At 39.6% G+C, this 17754-nt stretch overlaps 1 protein-coding gene across 1 annotated transcript; it reads left to right on the forward strand.

The window, feature by feature from the left end:
* The first annotated feature begins 3181 nt into the window (after nucleotides 1-3181).
* LOC125258855 (rab11 family-interacting protein 1) lies at nucleotides 3182-17340 on the forward strand. The gene is given in 7 exon segments (XM_048176024.1): nucleotides 3182-4323; nucleotides 7345-7847; nucleotides 8321-8873; nucleotides 11431-11830; nucleotides 11832-13657; nucleotides 16454-16598; nucleotides 16883-17340. Coding segments are annotated over 7 exon segments (4068 nt in total). The 5' UTR covers nucleotides 3182-3943; the 3' UTR covers nucleotides 17144-17340.
* Nucleotides 17341-17754: the final 414 nt, after the last annotated feature.

A 17754-nucleotide genomic window follows, 5' to 3' on the forward strand; every position in this document is an offset into this window, starting at 1 on the left:
TGACCAGATGGACCAGGCTGAGAGACAGAAAACCATTTTAGGCTAGTTTGAACTCTTTATGTTGTTGTTTTAAATATGAAAAATGCCATAGTAATTTATAGTATAGTGTTTTTGAACCATACTATAGTAAATTGTAGTATACTGTATATATTATAGTATTTACAACACTTTGTTAAAGGCACAATATAAGATTTTTATATTAAAATATCCAAAAACCACGTGCACATATATTTCGTTAAACTGTACACTTACATTATCCTAAATGTTTACAAGAATTTGTAAATTCAGAGAAATTCACAATTTTAAATAGTGCCCGTCCCTCACATAGACATGTCGCCTGTCAATGACGTAATATCTGCGTTATCCCTGGTTTCCGCTTGTAACCATGGCAACAGATGTGGACAGCTGCACAGCTGCGTAACTTCTAGCGGCACGCTGTTGTTTCGTTCAAACATAGGCTGCATCCGAAAACTTAGGTAGCTGTCTTGCTGCCTCGCGAAACTGATTTCGGACAGACTTCTGAGGCAGCGTAACAGTTTAATGATCTATAGCAATATAGCGCGGGCTTTGGTGAGAACTAAACAAATAATTAATTACTACAGTATTAATTTATCGATAGAAATGATATCAAAATTGAAATATGTTGGTCAAAATCGTACATTTACACACAAACTGAGCAGCAAACGCAACTTTCGGACGCCATCTTTATTTTTCTAGCTCAAGTGTCACAGAATGGAAAGCACAGGATTGTGGGATATCAAAGGCGTCCGAAAGTTGCGTTTGCTGCTCAGTTTGTGTATAAATGTACGATTTTGATCAACATATTTCAATTTTGATATCATTTCTATCGAGAAATTACTACTGTAGTAATTAAATATTTGTTTAGTTCTCACCAAAGCTCGCGCTATATTGCTGTAGATCATTAAACTGTTACGCTGCCTCAGAATTCTGTCCGAAATCAATTTCGTGAGGTACCTTCATGCACAAATGCTGCCGTACAAGTCATTCTCTTATAAGATAGCGAGGCAGCAAGACAGCTACCTAGGTTTTCGGACGCAGCCATTGAGTACCCCAGGGATGACGTGTTTTTGTAGGCCAACCTGGAAGTTTGCGACGCACGGGTTCCCTTGATTGAAAGCCTATGCATTTTTCCCATAGACTTTTGGAAAATCGCAGAAAATAAGCTCTGTGTTTAACAAAGGGTTATTACACTTACACGTTTTGTCAATCAAGATAATCTTTACAAGTTAACACAACATTTATAGATTTTGAAGCCTAAATAAAGTCGTCAGATATAAAAGGCTAACAGTAGGCTATAAACGGACTAACAGCACACCATGGTCGCGGATCAACGTCATCACCACCAAGCTTCCTCAAACTTTATTTAGAAAACAACTTTATTTATAAACATGATCGCTCATTATGATCTGTGCTGTTATGAATACTTATCCACTTTTTCATGAGAAATGCTGTCCAAATGTCCCGTTTTTAATGATGACGTCATTCGGGGATGAAGTCCCTGCCAAAGGAAGTAGTCCCTTTTAGCAATTTTTTAGCAACCGCCGATTTTAAGACACAGTAAAAGTTTAAAAAATCACAAGTGGGTTATAATTGGTGTGTTTTATGTCATAGATCAAAACGTGAAAGTATTTAGAGGCTTTGTTAACCACAGACCTTATTTCAGGCGATTTAGCAAAAACCCATAGACTTTACGGCGTTGGAACCGGAAGTCCTAAAATGCTAACTCGCTTCCGGGTTTTGCCTACAAAGGTGCGTCATCCCTGAGGCACTCTATTATGGACCATGGCAAGCAAACTTTGGGACAAAAGGAGAAATAAAACGAGAATCAATATCGGCGTGATGGTGAGAGCTTTGCACAATCTTTGACTTGATAGAGACGCAGCTCGTGCATGTTATTAGACAAGGTAAACAACAAACTAATACACAGAATAACTACAACTTTCAACACACTCAAATGCAGTTTAGTATGATAGTGTAGCGTTAGACCAAGTGAAACAGCGCTGTGTTACCTCACAATTTTAATTTGTCAAATAAACTGACCTGTATGAGTAGTATTTGAGCACTTGCGAGTATTTCGGTATAATTAAATGTCCTCATTCCTTTATATCCCCTGGGACTCGCGTGTGGCATTGATATCTGTCTCTCATTAGCAATCGCACCCTCGATTCTCTGCCAAGAAAACATGAATGCATTCACTCATCCATAAACATTATTTAGATGCATCGGCATGATGACAAGTATGATTCCACGCTCATTCACTGCGTCATCTGTCTACGCCTTTGTTATTGTTTTGAAGAGTTTAGCGACCACAAGCGGCGAAAAAATACATATTGTGCCTTTAATGCTACAGCATACTGTAGTATTAACTAAAGTGAACTGATAAACTGTAATAAATACTGTAGTAGGCTATACTTTAGTTTTTACTACAGTAAACTGTAGTGTATTGGAGTATAATATACCCTATAGTTGTACAAAACTTAGTAGGTACAGTATTGGGTAAAGTAATTTGTTTATATTAGTTGTTATATGACCACAGCAACTATAGAATTACCACAAAACATTAATTCAAGTACGTTACTATGGTTCAAAAACACTATAGTATTTACTTTATATTACTATAGATTTTTTTTCATGTGGGAATCAACAAACACTGTTTGCAAATTAAGTACAGTTATCTTTTCAACTATAGTATGTTGTGTAATGCAGGCATTTCCAGGCATTGCGTAATATGACTGAAACGAGATTTCGTTCAGCTAGCAAAAATATAATTTTCACCATGGGACAGTTTAGCAGAGATAGCATCGAACCCCACCCCTTGCACTCCTACACACCATCATTGTACTGCACGAGTGGTGGGGGGTTGATTCATTGACTCGAATCTCTTGAAGTGCAGCGATATTTTTCATTGTTATGCCAAGTAAAGAAGAGCGAGTCATTGAATCATTCACCCAACCAATCTGATAAGCGACGAGTCTACCGGAAAAAGTTATCCTATATACTTTATTCAAATTTGCATGTTTAATTGCTGTTCACATTTCATTAACAATATTCCCAATTCATTAAATTAGTTAATGAATGATGCCCACGTGGAGTAAGGTTTAGAGTTGGCGTTTTATAGATGAACCTTCATAATTTTAGCAAATCGAGTACAGCTGTTAAAAAGGCCAATTGTATTAAAGCGGCCGCTGATTTGGAAAACGTCCATTTCGGTCTTACAGAGACACCTGAAACTACTCAAAACAGCAAATCGTTAGTGAAGGGGCGTATTCGTTCAGTAGTTCCAACCAATGAGATGCTTCTTCGCGAGATCCACGAAAGTGAACGAGTTAAAAGATTTGTTCACACACACTGATTCACTCACTGAAATGATTCATTCAAAACTCTTTCACGAAAGAAATGCCACTACAGCTTTGAGCTGATTCAAGTGGAGACGTGTTTTAACATATTCTGGCATGCTCTCCTCATTCCAAGTCAAGGTAGAGCTCAAATAGTGATATCTGCTAGATTATTCGTTATGTTCTGATATGAACTATCCCAGCACGGATTTGAGCTGCCTTTCTCTTTAATTCTGCTGAATACTTTATTGCGGAGCCCCCACAAAATGTTGGAGGGCGGGCCGCGCAGCAGCAGCGCAGTGAGTTGTCAAAATCTGTTGTGGTGGTGCCGCCGAGGGTCCACAACGCCCACTGAAGTAAATTGATGTGAAGTTTGTCTCGCGAGGGATTATATAGGCTATTTATTATAGTCAGCGTTGCGATTGTGAACGTCTCTTGAATTGAGCTGAACGATAATGCAGCGATTTCTCTTACTGCAACTTCGCGCGGCGGACAGGCGCAAGGGCGCGGGCAGTGCATAGTTATCCAATGCGCAAGTGTCATTCTGTTAGATTATCCCAAACAACTGCGTCTCCAACTGCACCGGGATGCCTCTTATAAGCCTGGACGACGATGATCAGAGATGGGTCCCGACGCATGTCAACGTGACCGTCCTTCGCGCAAGGGGTCTGCGGACGAAGGGCAAGCAAGGCAGCCGCTATGTTTACACTATAATTCAGGTTGGCAAGGAGAAGTACACCACCGGCCTGGTGGAGAAGGCTGAGGAGCCGCAGTGGAACGAGGAGTGCTCGTTTGAGCTGCCGCCCGGGCTCCTGGAGGCGGGTGGGACGAGCGCGTACCCGCCCGGGAGCAGCAACCTGGTGCTCACCGTGATGCATAGAGTGCTGATCGGGCTGGACGTGTTTCTCGGGCAAATTATTGTTCCACTCGACAAAGTTTTCCAGGAAGGAATGTGTCCTAGAAATGAGTGAGTATTAGAGCTAATAATAGGATCAATTAATATAGGCCTCTTGGGCCTCTTTAAGACTTTTGTTCTGTGTCAGTACCATGGTGGCATCAGTTACCATGGTACTGCATGATGATTACCATATTCACGTGCCAAGGTATTTACATGATATTCCAGTATACATCATTTTGGTTTCTCGTCTTAGCTGGTTTGAGTGTCCAAAGCCCTTGTAAAACAAGCAGTAACTAGGAGACTAGCTAACCAGCATTGGTTAAAGTTTCAGCAGACATGCATGAAAACATCTGTATAATAGGTTATCATAGTTAACTAAAACTAAAACATTTTCGTCACTTGAAAATAAACATTAACTGAAATAACAGTATCTCAATTATACTAAAATTACACTGATCATTGGGTAGATGTGAAAAATAAAAAACATGCCATTTTTAGAGTTGTTTTTGCCGCTTCTCCATCATTCCCACATGACAGCATGAAAGAGTGATTGTGTAGCCTTAAGTTCTATCTTTATGGTTATTATAGCTTTACAGTTCATGTAATTTAATGTACTTTTTAAAGCATAGAAGCTTTCCTTGTTTTTCAGTTGATATAGTCCTGGGATATTTGACACAGGCATGCCAAAACCTTGAGCCTGTGATTTTGGGTGGAAGAATTTCTATGCACCCATTTCACAGTTGGACAGACATTCACATTTGCAACATAACAGAACTGCAGGAAGATTCTTTGGCCTGCCACCAAAACTTAACCTAAATTACTGATGTCACATGCAATATTAAACATGCATGGTGGTCAAAGCCACACAAGCAATCTATGGGAAGTTCAAAACCAACATTGTTTTGAATACCAGAGTAATGGGATATGTTTTTACAGACACAACAACAGCAACATACTTGGAGGGGCATGCTGCGTCTAGTCCTCATCAGTCCGCTTGCATAGTGCTGGCACAGAGTCATGCCTACACACAGGGCAGTGCCAGTGTGTGTCAGAATGGTCACAGAGTCTGACTGAAGCTCAACAAACACGCATTTCACTGCAGTCCAACAGATGTAACCTTTCTGGAATCTTGTTCTTTTTTCAGTGTTCATTTTATTTGAATATATCTCTTGTTTGGAAGCTTTCACATCTAATACAGATGAAGTTTAACTACATATCTAGCAGTGCCATCATTAGGAGTAAATCATTTGTAATGGGAAGGGAGGAAGAGATGAGGTAGGTGGGGGCCTCTTGGCTGAAACCTCTATAAACAAGTGAGGGAGGAAGTCAGTGAGCCATGCTGGGCAACAATAACATTGTTATTTTCATATTTGATACGCCTTCCTTTATTCTCACGTCCACCGTTCAACTCTCAAATTCACTCAATGTTCAACTAACAAAATTTAAACACCAGAAAATCACCTTTAAAGTTGTCCAAATGAAATCCTTAGCAACCCATATCCACTCACAAAAATAATTTTTTGATATATTTATGGTAGGAAATGTACAAATATCTTCATGGAACATGATCTTTACTTAATATCCAAATTATTTTTCGCATAAAAGAGAAATTGATAATTTTGACCCATAAATTTATTGTCGGCTATTGCTACAAATATACCCGTGTGACTTATGACTGGTTTTGTGGTCCAGGGTCACATATAAGCCTAATTATTATATTGATTTGTATATTTCTTATCAGTATTAGCATGTTACTGGATTTAATATTTCCAGATCTGCCAAAGGTTTTTCAAGAAAATCTAAACAATTTGAAGGTTTTTTTTAGCCTGTGCAAAACAAATCTTGATTAAACTCGCCTGCCTGCAAATTTCTAAGACCTCCTGCAACACCTAGCGTTGTGGTGGGTGGATTTGTCTAGTAACAGCATAGCAAATGAATTTGTCAAGTCAACATTCAATGTTTTTCATTTTCTAGTTTATGTTTGCACCCCCTTGTAGGCCTCTCAGGCATTTCAGGTCATACGGAGATGTACGGAAATGTCCATCTCTGCACACACTATTCTGAATCTGAATCATCACATGTCATTGTAGGCGTGAGGCTGTTCTGCACATCTGGATTTAATTGAGCTCAGAGTTGCACCTCTTTCTCCCTCTCTTTCTCTCTCTTCTGCCGTCTCCCAGTTTAAGGCGTTTGTCTTGGCTCTCTGCACGTGTGCGCACATGAGGTGCTCTGTGGTGTAGCGGAAATGGAGGAAATAGTTTCACCACTGTGAGACAAAGGGACGGCACTATACTAACGCAGTAACATTCGTTCAAGAGGGTTGTGTTTGCACTCCTGTATAGGTCATAGCAGTTTGTTCAAGCCAATGTTATAAAAGATGAGGCCATCAGTGAGAGCATCATTTTAGGTGTAAAAGTTCAGCCCAAAATGGTTGTTTCCCCCCAAAATCAAAAGACAAATACCGTTGTTGAAATGCTTTGGATCAGTATGATTTTTAAAATGTTTTTGAAAGTCTCTCATCCTCACCATGTCTGCATTTATTTGATCAAAAATGCAGTAATATTGTGAAATATTATTACAATTTTAAATAAATGTTTTGTACTGTAATATATTTTAATAATGTCATGTCATGTCTTTAAAATAATGTCACAAATCATACAATTTTAATTGTAAAATGGGTTTTTAATTTGATTTTGCCAAAAAAAAAAAAAAAATCTTTGGCAGTCTTCATGAGATTCAGATTTATGTTTATCATAACCATTAAAAGATATTGATGTTCTAAAAGTAGGGATGCACCAAAATTAAAATTATCTCCAATGTTGATTTTCATTTAATTGTCAATAACTGATAAAAAAATCAGTATTACAATTCTATGATATTTTGTCTAAATAAATTAATTTAAAACTGTCATTTTTAATGCTACAAGTGTTTATCACATTAAAATGTACAGTATGAAAAATGAATATTCATTTTAACATTTGCTTAAGATACTTTTAACAATGTTATTAAAATGTTAGCATTTTTAAACATTAAATTTAAGTTCAACACTTAGATGATTTGCTTTTTTTTTTTTTTCTTTCTGTCCTTAAGGTGGCTCAAGCTGCACTCCAAGGCTGGTCGAAAGGAGAAGGAGCGGGGAGAGCTGCAGGTCAACGTCCAGTTCACCCGCAACAACATGACTGCTAGTATGTATGATTTGACCGTAACGGACAAGCCTCGTTCTGCATTTGGGAAACTGAAGGACCGCGTCACAGGAAGAAAGCGAGGAGACGTGGAGTCCTCCTCTGCCATTTTGCCTGGCCGCTATGCCGCCCTATCAGGGTCTGTAGGTCCTCCGTTTGCCGGAGATGGTGGACCCGATGAGCCAGGCGAGGAAGAGGTGGTCGATGAACACCGGAGCAAGGTGAAAGACTTCTTTAAAGGGAAACTACGCAAGAATTCAGACACACGGTCCTGTTCATCATTGGCTTCGGACAGTAGCATGGCATCGTCTGCTGGGGAACCATTCGTCCCAATAGAGCTGTCCAGAACGCCTGTCTACAGCAGCAGAGTGTTGGAGCCCTTCCGAATGGACACTGAAGGAGGAATAAAAGGTCAGTCAGCTATAAATAGAGATAAAGTCTGAGAATTCACTATCATAATTATTATACAATTTACTATTGATAATTTATATAATGTGGGCTCCCTATAGTTTTTGATAATTTACTTACCCTCATGACATTCCAAACGTGTATTATTTTCTTTATTCTATGAATCAAAAATGTTACACAGTTACACATACAATTAAAGTCAGTGGTGTCCAAAACAACATTGGACAGCATTGAATTTTATTGTGTGGACAAAGCAAAAACCTTGAGACATTTTTCAAAATATCTTCTTTTGTGTTTCAGAAATGAAGGAAATTTGGAATGACATGAGGTTGAGTAAATTAAGACAAATTTTCATTTTTGGGTGAACTACCCCTTTAAGACCTCTTTCAAACCACTCCTCAAATGTCTGGTCGACACATACCGATCTTTGTTGGTACCTTTTCTCTCTCTTCTCTCTGTGATCCGTGTCTTTAAAGTGATGACCCACAAGCGTGCACACAGCGACGAAGCCAGTAAGATCACAGGTGTTCCTCATCCTAGCCCTGCTGTGGAAAACCTAAAAGGTCAGAACACAGCGCTCTCCAAATCAACCCTCTGCATCAACGGTAGCCATATCTACTCATCCGAGCCTGTCAGCCCCAAGAGTCCAAGCACTAACCCGGCCAAGCGCTCCCTGCTGGAGAAATGCGCACCCCTTTCTCGCTCTCTCCAGAACCTGACCCGGCGTGGCGAGGACTCGCAGAAGAGCGACGGTAGACGCTGGTCCATTGAAAAGAGCAAGAAGGAGGACGGGGAGATGGATGGAGCTCAGAGTCAGACCCAAGGGGCCGCCACTCCAGAGGGAAAGCCAGTGCAGGCCGCTGGACCTGTGGAAGTGGTGGATAAAGGGAAAAAGCTGAGGAAAACTCTTTTTTCTAGTGGAAGAAGTGACTCTCTCCCAGCCAAGCCGGAGCAGAGCCAGGTTTCTGCTCCACTTGAGGGCAGACGCAGAGGATGGTTTGGCTCAGGTGACTCCCAGAACAAGCCAAGGTGAGTGAAAGCACGGCTACTAGGTTTTATGTTACAGTACAAAAGATGTCTGACTTTGCACATGTATCAATATCATCAATAGCCATTTCCTGTGATCTGTATCTGACTGTCAGATGTAATTCAAAAGGGATACTTTGTTTTTAAGGGAATGGCTTTGAATGTCAGCCTGCATTTTGGTCCTCAGAGAATATTCTTAGAAAAAGCAGTTGTTTGAATTTGCTGATGCAACAGTTACTGCAGCAGCTTTTTCCATTTCATTCCTTTTATATATTGCTCTTGGTCTGCAGAACAAAGGTCAAGACATTTTTATAAGAAGAGCTTGTTAATGTGTGTGTTTTCATCCCAAAAAATTGTCAAGATCCACAAATTTGTTGAAGCATTCAAAATCATCAGCTATTTTTTTTTTTTGTTTGTTTGTTTGTTTTTTACAAGAAATGTACACATATATTAAATTGATTTTTTTATTATTATTATTTCACCTTTCAGTAATTTCATCTTTTCGTTCAGCAGCATGTTTTTTTTCCAACACATCCAACCATTTTCTTATAGTTCACACCTGTTTTATTTTAAGTAGTTAGAGTTAGGGGTGGGTGCTATGACGAAAAAATCTTATATCACAATATGAGTAATTTTATTTCACAATAACAATATGTCTCAATGTATAGTTATTTTGCTGGAAATAAAGTTGTTACGAAAATTTTAAACAATACTAGCCTAACTAATATATACATTTCTCAAGATTAATGAAGACAAATAAACAGTTATTCTTAGTTCTTAGTTTATCACTGACTAACAAATAACTACAATAGGACAAAGCTACACATTATATCAACAGTGCTTCTCAGACTTACAGGTAGGACTATCTAACAGAAGTAAGAAATACAGAAACGGAATAAAGTAATCAATTGTGAAATAAAACACTGCATAGTCCTCGCAGTATAAATAAAATATATACTGATTATTATTAAAGCTAAAAATTATTTAGTCAAGAGCAGTGAGTGATTTTCTTATTCTTTTGTTTTTTGATTAAGGACACAGACAGCAGCAAGTGTATTACATTAGGCTGTAAGATGTTTAAGACCTATACACATCTGATTTTCTCTCAATTGTTTGTTCACTTAAATGGTTAGTTCATCCAAATTCTGTCATTAATTACTCACCCTCATGTCATTCCACACCCGTAAGACCTTCATTCATCTTTGGAACACAAATTAAGATATTTTTGATCAAATCCGAGGGCTCAGTGAGGCCTGCATTGAAAGCAAGTTAATTTATACTTTCAAACGCCCAGAAAGGTACTAAAGACATTTTTATAACAGTTCATGTGACTACAGTGGTTCAACCTTAATGTTATGAAGTGACAAGAATACTTTTTGTGTGTCAAAAAACAAAATAATGACTTCATTCAACAGTATCTAGTGATGGGCGATTTCAAAACACTGCTTCATGAAGCTTCGAAGCTTTATGAATCTTTTGTTTCGAATCAGTGGTTCGGAGTGCCAAAGTCACATGCTTTCAGTAAACGAGGCTTTATGTCATAAGTGTTTCAAAATTTCAATGGTTCACGTGACTTTGGCAGTTTGATAAGCGCTCCAAACCACTGAATCTAAACAAAAGATTTGTGAAGCTTCATGTAGCAGTGTTTTGAAGTCGCCCATCACTAGATATTGTTGAATAAAATCATTATTGTTTGTTTTTCTCGTCACTTCATAAGATTAAGGTTGAACCACTGTAGTCACATGAACTGTTTTAAATATGTCTTTTTAGCACCTTTCTGGGCAATTGAAAGTGATAATTATTTTGCTGTCAATGGAGGCCTTACTGAGACATCGAATTTTATCAGAAATATCTTAATTTTTATTGATGATGAACGAAGGTCTTACAGGTGTGGAATGACATGGGGGTGAGTAATTAATGACAGAATTTTCATTTTTGGGTGAACTAACCCTTTAAGGCACAACCGATGGTGTTTACCTGAATACTCAAGACGGGCATTTTTACATAACTTTAAGCTCAATAAACCACGAAAAAGTACTGAATTCATTACTCATGCTGTGTGACAGATGGCTGTATGTGTGCACACTTCGGGTGTGTCCACAGAAAACCGTCTGTCAGAATGCAAATACCAATATCTGTCGCACCTTTTTGTGCTTAAATGGTTTAAAATCGCTACGATGCAACGTAACATGAGCGATTAGATAAATTTACAATTGTCAAATTTCTATCAGTTTATCGTGTCTACTGATATATTGGCCATCCCTAATTATAGATTTTAGAATGAAAGAAAACGCCCCCCCCCCTCCCCCTCATTGCTCTTTTTCAGTTGTTCCAGCTAAACCGACAGTATTTATGTAGGAACACAGTTTGCAAGCTGGTCAAAACATGCCAGACACTTTCTGAACAAAACATGAACAAATCTGAATCCAAAGACAGTTTTTCTTCTATTAACAGGTTTCTCTGTAATAGAGAAGAACTGTCTCTCCCCCCACCCATAGTTAGATGTTATGGCCCATTACACACTATGACTAAGAGGACTACTTGTGCCTTCCCTCCACAGGCTGGGAGTCTCTCCTAAGGTAGAGAGCAGCTCAGACACCCCCTGTCAGATCCCTTGCTCCCCCAGTCAGCCCCCATGCTCTCTTCCCCTCAGTTGCACTACTGGCTCGGTGTCTCCCCCTAGTGGCAATCACACCAACCCATTCACCCACTCTTCCTCAACACCCCCTTCCATCTCTCCCTCCAACCCGTTCCTCACACGACTACAGCAAAACCCTTTTTTTGAGGATCTTATAGCTGAGGAAGCACTGACGTCTCCAACTGCTGGTTACTGTTCTCTCAATTCCAGTCTTTATCATTATCCAGTCGGATCCGGTCCCCTTCGTAATGGAGTGCCGAACAAAATGTCTGCAATAAAGCGGGATAGACCCAGGAGTATGTCCAGGCAGAGGTCTCTTCCGAACCATTATGCCTGAGACCCCAGAAGCAAACTCAACTATTAATCCGAACCACTCTCTGTCTGAGAGGGGTGGGGAATGGGATGATTTTGAGGAATTTGCCACCAGCCGTCTCAAATCACCAAATGGGACTCCAACTAGACCTCCGTCAGCACCGTTTCTTTCACAGGTACCAAATACAAACCAGATGATGTTTGTAAACGATAAAGCAATTGGTTTAAGAGTTGATGAAGTTGATATGGGTATTTCAAAGCCATGGGATCTGCCTCCTCTACCACCACGTAGACCCATGAGGACCCAAGTGATCACCATGGACAGCTGGTTGGATAGAGCCCAGGAGCTGGCTGTGCAGAAAGAGGCCTGCTTTCTCTCCCAGACTGACTTTGCCTCCCTTCAGCATGTGAGAGACGGAGACTTGAAGAGGAACTCTCAAGTTTTATGTTCAGATAAAGAGTCGCATCACATTTCTTCAGTAGGGCATAACAAGATGGAAGCAGAGTTGCACAGCGGTATCAAACTGAACCAATTCATGGTTGGGGAAGCAACAGGGCAAGATTTCCCTACAAACAACAGTGCTGATGCTTCTCCGAATGGTTTTGGTGAAGATGCACTTGGAAGCTCTGAATGCGAGAACACGGTAAGAGAACCTGAAACGCTGTGTTTTCCATCTGATTGGGAAACCACAGTGGCCGAATCACTTTGCAGTTCACCTCAGGCCCAACCCAAACACGATTCAGAATTGTCCTGTGAAGTAAAGAACTCGAATGAGCAACAACAAAAGACTAAAACCAATGACATCGGTTTGTTGACCCTCTCCCCAAGGGATTCGAACAACAATACAGATATTACTTCAGAGTTTGCTTTCATTGATTCTGAAAGTTCACCGTCGGAGTTGCAACCACCTTTTGAAATGAATAAAGAAGGTAAAGCATCCAAAGATTGTTCACATTTGCACTCTGGGAATGGTTCCTCACTTCCCAGGTGCTCACCAGGCTTACCTGAGGATATATTGTGCAGAATGACATCAGAGTTGGAGATGTTTTCACCAAAGAACACCCATAATGATATCGCATCACATTTGTCTAACTCACAAAACAATAACCATTGCTCATCACCTTTTGAGAGATCTTGTGAAGGACTGGAAGGACAAAATGTCAACCCTTGTGAACACCAAAACACTGCTTCAACTTTAAACTGTGACTCTCACAACGTGGCTGACGTTCTCCTCAGAGAAGAAATCGCTGTGATCACTCAAACATGCTTAAGCAATGACAACACTGTGACAACTCAAATCAAACCAGAGATGGTGAAGGACAGTTGTGTCTTGCTCACTACGCATGATGATGAGGAGCTTAATGTTCATTTAACAGACGGTAACCTAAACTCCGAAGTGTGCTTCTCAAAGGACAATGAGGTCAAGGGATCTTGTTCGACATTGGATGAACAAATCAGCTTCGAGGACTTGCATGCTAGAGTAGCTCCAAGAAACTCCAGAAGCCCATTTACAACAGAAGTCCGATCAGCCCGCATCAGACCACGCTCAACCACAAGCTCACCCAAAACTGTCTCCAGTGCCAACTCACTCCCAGGCTCTCATAACCCTGCATCAGACCTCATTTTGCATGATTTTTCCCCTTCACCCACCCCATTAGCTGGTACTAATTCCTGTCTCCGCCTTGACCCTTCCCTTCCGGCAAATCCCCCAGACAAGATGCCCAGCATGGGTTCCACATGCTCCTCCACAGCCCAGTCCCACGTTGATGCACCGCTCTCCCTCTCACCTGAGGAGACACAGCCAGCAAACGTCCTCCTGCCCCATGAGGAGAGCAGGTGAGACCTCACTGCCTTTAAAAGCGCACTCACCTCTGCTCTCACCTGAGAAATGACCTCATTCTCTCTCACAGGTGCACTAGGACAGGCTCATAAATGCTCTCACATATGTTGGCCTAGAAGAAACTTTGTTTTTGCGCTCACAGCTTGCTATAATTTGGACTTTGACAAATGTGTAAAATGCATTTTTCCGGCACCATCTCTTATGTTTCCTCCTGGTTTGCTCATGCTGTGTTACCTTTAGTTACTTTCATTTTTCATCTTTGCTTTTCTGTTGCTTTTTTCAGTCTCATTCTGATTTGGTAGACACACCGCAAAACATCTTTCCTTGTAGAGGTAACTAAACTTACCAAAAATAGTCTAAAGTTAGATGACAGAGTTGTATTGTATGCATCTAGTGTTTGTGAGAGGTTTGATGTAAGATGTAGACTCTAGTATCATGACGGCCGACTGACCTGTTTGTTAGTACACAGAGACAAAAATTGCAAATAAGATCTCTTTAATATCTGAAGTGCTTCTCCTAAACAGCATTGAATTAAATTAAATTGCTTGAGACTCCTTTTTTAAATCCAGTAATCTCACAGGTGTCTCCTTTTAAAAATTACCTCAGATTTGCCAAGATGTCTTCAATATTTTTTTTAATTCTCAGAAGGACTTTTAGGATATGTTTTATATTTTTATATTTAAATGGCAAAATAGCATTTCTAATTTTCATTAAAGTTTTATAAAGTAAGTTTATCTAATATTTATTTTTTAATTTATCTCAGCTTTATCTTAATTAACTAAAAGGATTTTTAACTATAAATTAATAATTTTATCCATTTTGTTAAATTGTTTTATTAAATCTCCAAACAAGTTGATGCTTAAATGAGAGAAAACAGAGCATTAAAGAGTTAGTTCACCCAAAAATGAAAATTCTGTCATTTATTATTCACCCTCACGTTGTTCCACACCTGTAAGACCTTGGTTCATTTTCAGAACGCAAATTAAGATATTTTTGATGAAATCCGAGAGCTCTCTGACTCTTCCATAGACAGCAATTTAACCACCACTTTCAAGGTCCAGAAAGGTACTAAAAACATCGTGACTGCAGTGGTTCAACCTTAATTTCATGAAGCGACGAGAATACTTTTTGTGTGCAAAAACAGAACTACTTTATTCAACAATATCCTCTCTTCTGTGTCATTTTCTACATTGTTTATGTCCAGTGCTTCCAGTTTCTACGTCAAAACACAGTCGTTATTGGCCGGCTCTTGCGTCAGCATCACACGCATGCGTCAGCTGATCACGTGAACGGTGTCTGCCAATACTGAGCCACCGTTCTGAAGTAGAACCTGGAAGCGCTGACGTAAACAGCGCAAGAGAATGACACAGAAGAGAGGATATTGTTGAATAAAGTAGTTATGTTTGTTTCGTTTTTGCACACAAAAAGTATTCTCGTCGCTTCATGAAATTAAGGTTGAACCACTGCAGTCACGTCAACTTTTTTAATGATGTCTTTAGTACCTTTCTGGACCTTGAAAATGGTGGTTAAATTGCTGAATATAGAGTGCCCCAGGGATGACGCGGTTTTGTAGGCCAACCCGGAAGTTTGCGGCGCACGGGTTCCCTCGATTGAAAGCCTACGCATTTTTCCAATAGACTTTTGGAAAATCGCAGAAAATAAGCTCTGTGTTTAACAAAGGGTTATGACACTTACACCTTTTGTCTATCAAGATAATCTTTACAAGTTAACACAACATTTATAGATTTTGAAGCCTAAATAAAGTCGTCAGATATAAAAGGCTAACAGTAGGCTATAAACGGACTACAGCACACCATGGTCGCGGATCAACGTCGTCACCACCAAGCTTCCTCAAACTTTATTTAAACAACTTTATTTATAAACATGCTCGCTGATTATGATCTGTGCTGTTATGAATACTTTTCCACTTTTTCATGAGAAATGCTGTCCAAATGTCCCGTTTTTAATGATGACGTCTTAAGTCCCCGCCAAAGGAAGTAGTCCCTTTTAGCAACTTGTTAGCAACCGCCGTTTTTAAGACACAGTAAAAGTTTAAAAATCACAAGTGGGTTATAACTGGTGTGTTTTATGTCATAAATCAAAGTGTTAAAGTATTTAGAGGCTTTGTTAACCACAGACCTTATTTCAGGCGATTTAGCGAAAACCATTCAAAAAACCCATAGACTTTACGGCGTTGGAACCGGAAGTCCTAAAATGCTAACTCGCTTCCGGGTTTTGCCTACAAAAATGCGTCATCCCTGGGGCACTCTATTGAGGAGTCAGAGATCTCTCGGATTTCATCAAAAATATCTTAATTTGTGTTCCCAAGATGAACGAAGATCTTTACAGGTTTGGAATGACATGAAGGTGAGTAATAAATGACAGAATTTTCATTTTTGGGTGAACTAAACCAAAACAGAGCAACTCTTGGGTAATAAAACTGTTAAAAACTTGCCGTTGCAAACATGGTTCTACAACAATCAGTTCCTGTCGTTTTTTTCAAGCTAGTACAATATGTATATACCGCTCAGGAAACGCCAGACAAATTGACAATGATTCTGGAACAAATGTCATCGGACAAGTTTTTGTGTACAGTATATGTCACTTTTAACCATTGCTTCTTCAACTATTCGCTATTGCTTGAGCTAAACTCACTAACTCGCCACGAAGTTAATAAGATTTAGAAAAGTAGCTGAAAGTACAAGATTCCCACACAGTACCGGTTAAACCCTATACAAGTCCCTAGGTCTACATAAATACTTAATTTATGTCCTTTTTGCACCGCTGTACAGCCCTCACCCAGTGAAGCCCTTGACCAACACAGTGGTGCAGGGAGAGAAAAAACCTGAAAGCCGCTCAGTTCTGGAAAAACTCAAGTCCACCATCAACCCTGGAAAATCTGCGCCACCAATCACTGCTGAGGATGAGACAAACCAGGTACTGAAAATTTCATGAAGTAAAGGTGCTGTAAACAAAGATTTAATCTAATGTCCCTTCTACTAAAAAAGCATAATGGTCTGAGAGGTTATTTAGAGTCTCAGTGAAATGAATATGGACTTGTGCTTGATTGCACTGTGAAGATACTGAAAGAATGCGCAAGTGATCGAAAATCAGCTGAAACGCTTAATGAAGTAGATTTAGTTCATGAGTCTACATAACATGCAGTACCTCATTACTGTCTTCCTCTCGAAAGCATGACTGTGTTTCTGTTTTCTGTGCAGTTGGCTCTGATGGAGGCCCGGGCTCAGTATCAGAACATGACCAACATGGAGCTGATATCTCTGCTGCTTCAGCAGGAAATGGATGTCAAGAAGCAGCGAGCTGAAACCGAGGTACAGGTGGCGTTATTGGAGAAACGTGAGGCCGAACTGAAGAAGATGAAGGTTCAGGTCAGAGACCTGGAGGACTACATTGACAAACTGCTGGTGCGCATCATGGAACAGACGCCCACCTTGCTGCAGGTACGCGCAAGACCAAAATGACTACGGTGACCCGCTCCGTCCGTCCTGAAAAAACTATTGATCTAAAGCCATTTGTGATGCTCCATTAAATTTCAAAACTGCCAGATTCACATAGACACGATAAAGCTTTGCATGCTTTTTACTGGACTTCCAAATCCACAGTCAATGAAGCTTAGCATACTACTAGTTATTATATGAGCACAAGGCAGTGGTTAAAAGTAAAAAAAAAAAAAAAAAAAGGATCTGCATTGATTTTGTTAATCTCATGTAGATGTAAAAAATCATAAAATATACACAAATATGTCTTCCTGTTCATGAATATGCTAATTTTCTTAATAGGGAATAAGAGGATCTAAGATCTTGACGCATCAGTGTACCAAAATATTAAACATAAAAATGTCTTTGGAAAGTTACGAAAATCCACAAATGCAAATAAAAAAACCACTGCCTATAATAACCGACTTCTTTAAATGTCACTCTTCTTTCCTCAGAATTGGAAGTAAAATAGAATAACAATAAAATAATATTTAAAAGAACTGAACTACTTATCTACCTTTCAATCCTCCAAACGTGTCCAAATCTCAAGAAAATATTGTTTATTGACTACACGTTGTATGTTACACTGTTCAGTA

The sequence above is a fragment of the Megalobrama amblycephala genome, linkage group LG23 (assembly GCF_018812025.1).
Source record: "Megalobrama amblycephala isolate DHTTF-2021 linkage group LG23, ASM1881202v1, whole genome shotgun sequence".
In the NCBI taxonomy this organism is placed as follows: domain Eukaryota; kingdom Metazoa; phylum Chordata; class Actinopteri; order Cypriniformes; family Xenocyprididae; genus Megalobrama; species Megalobrama amblycephala.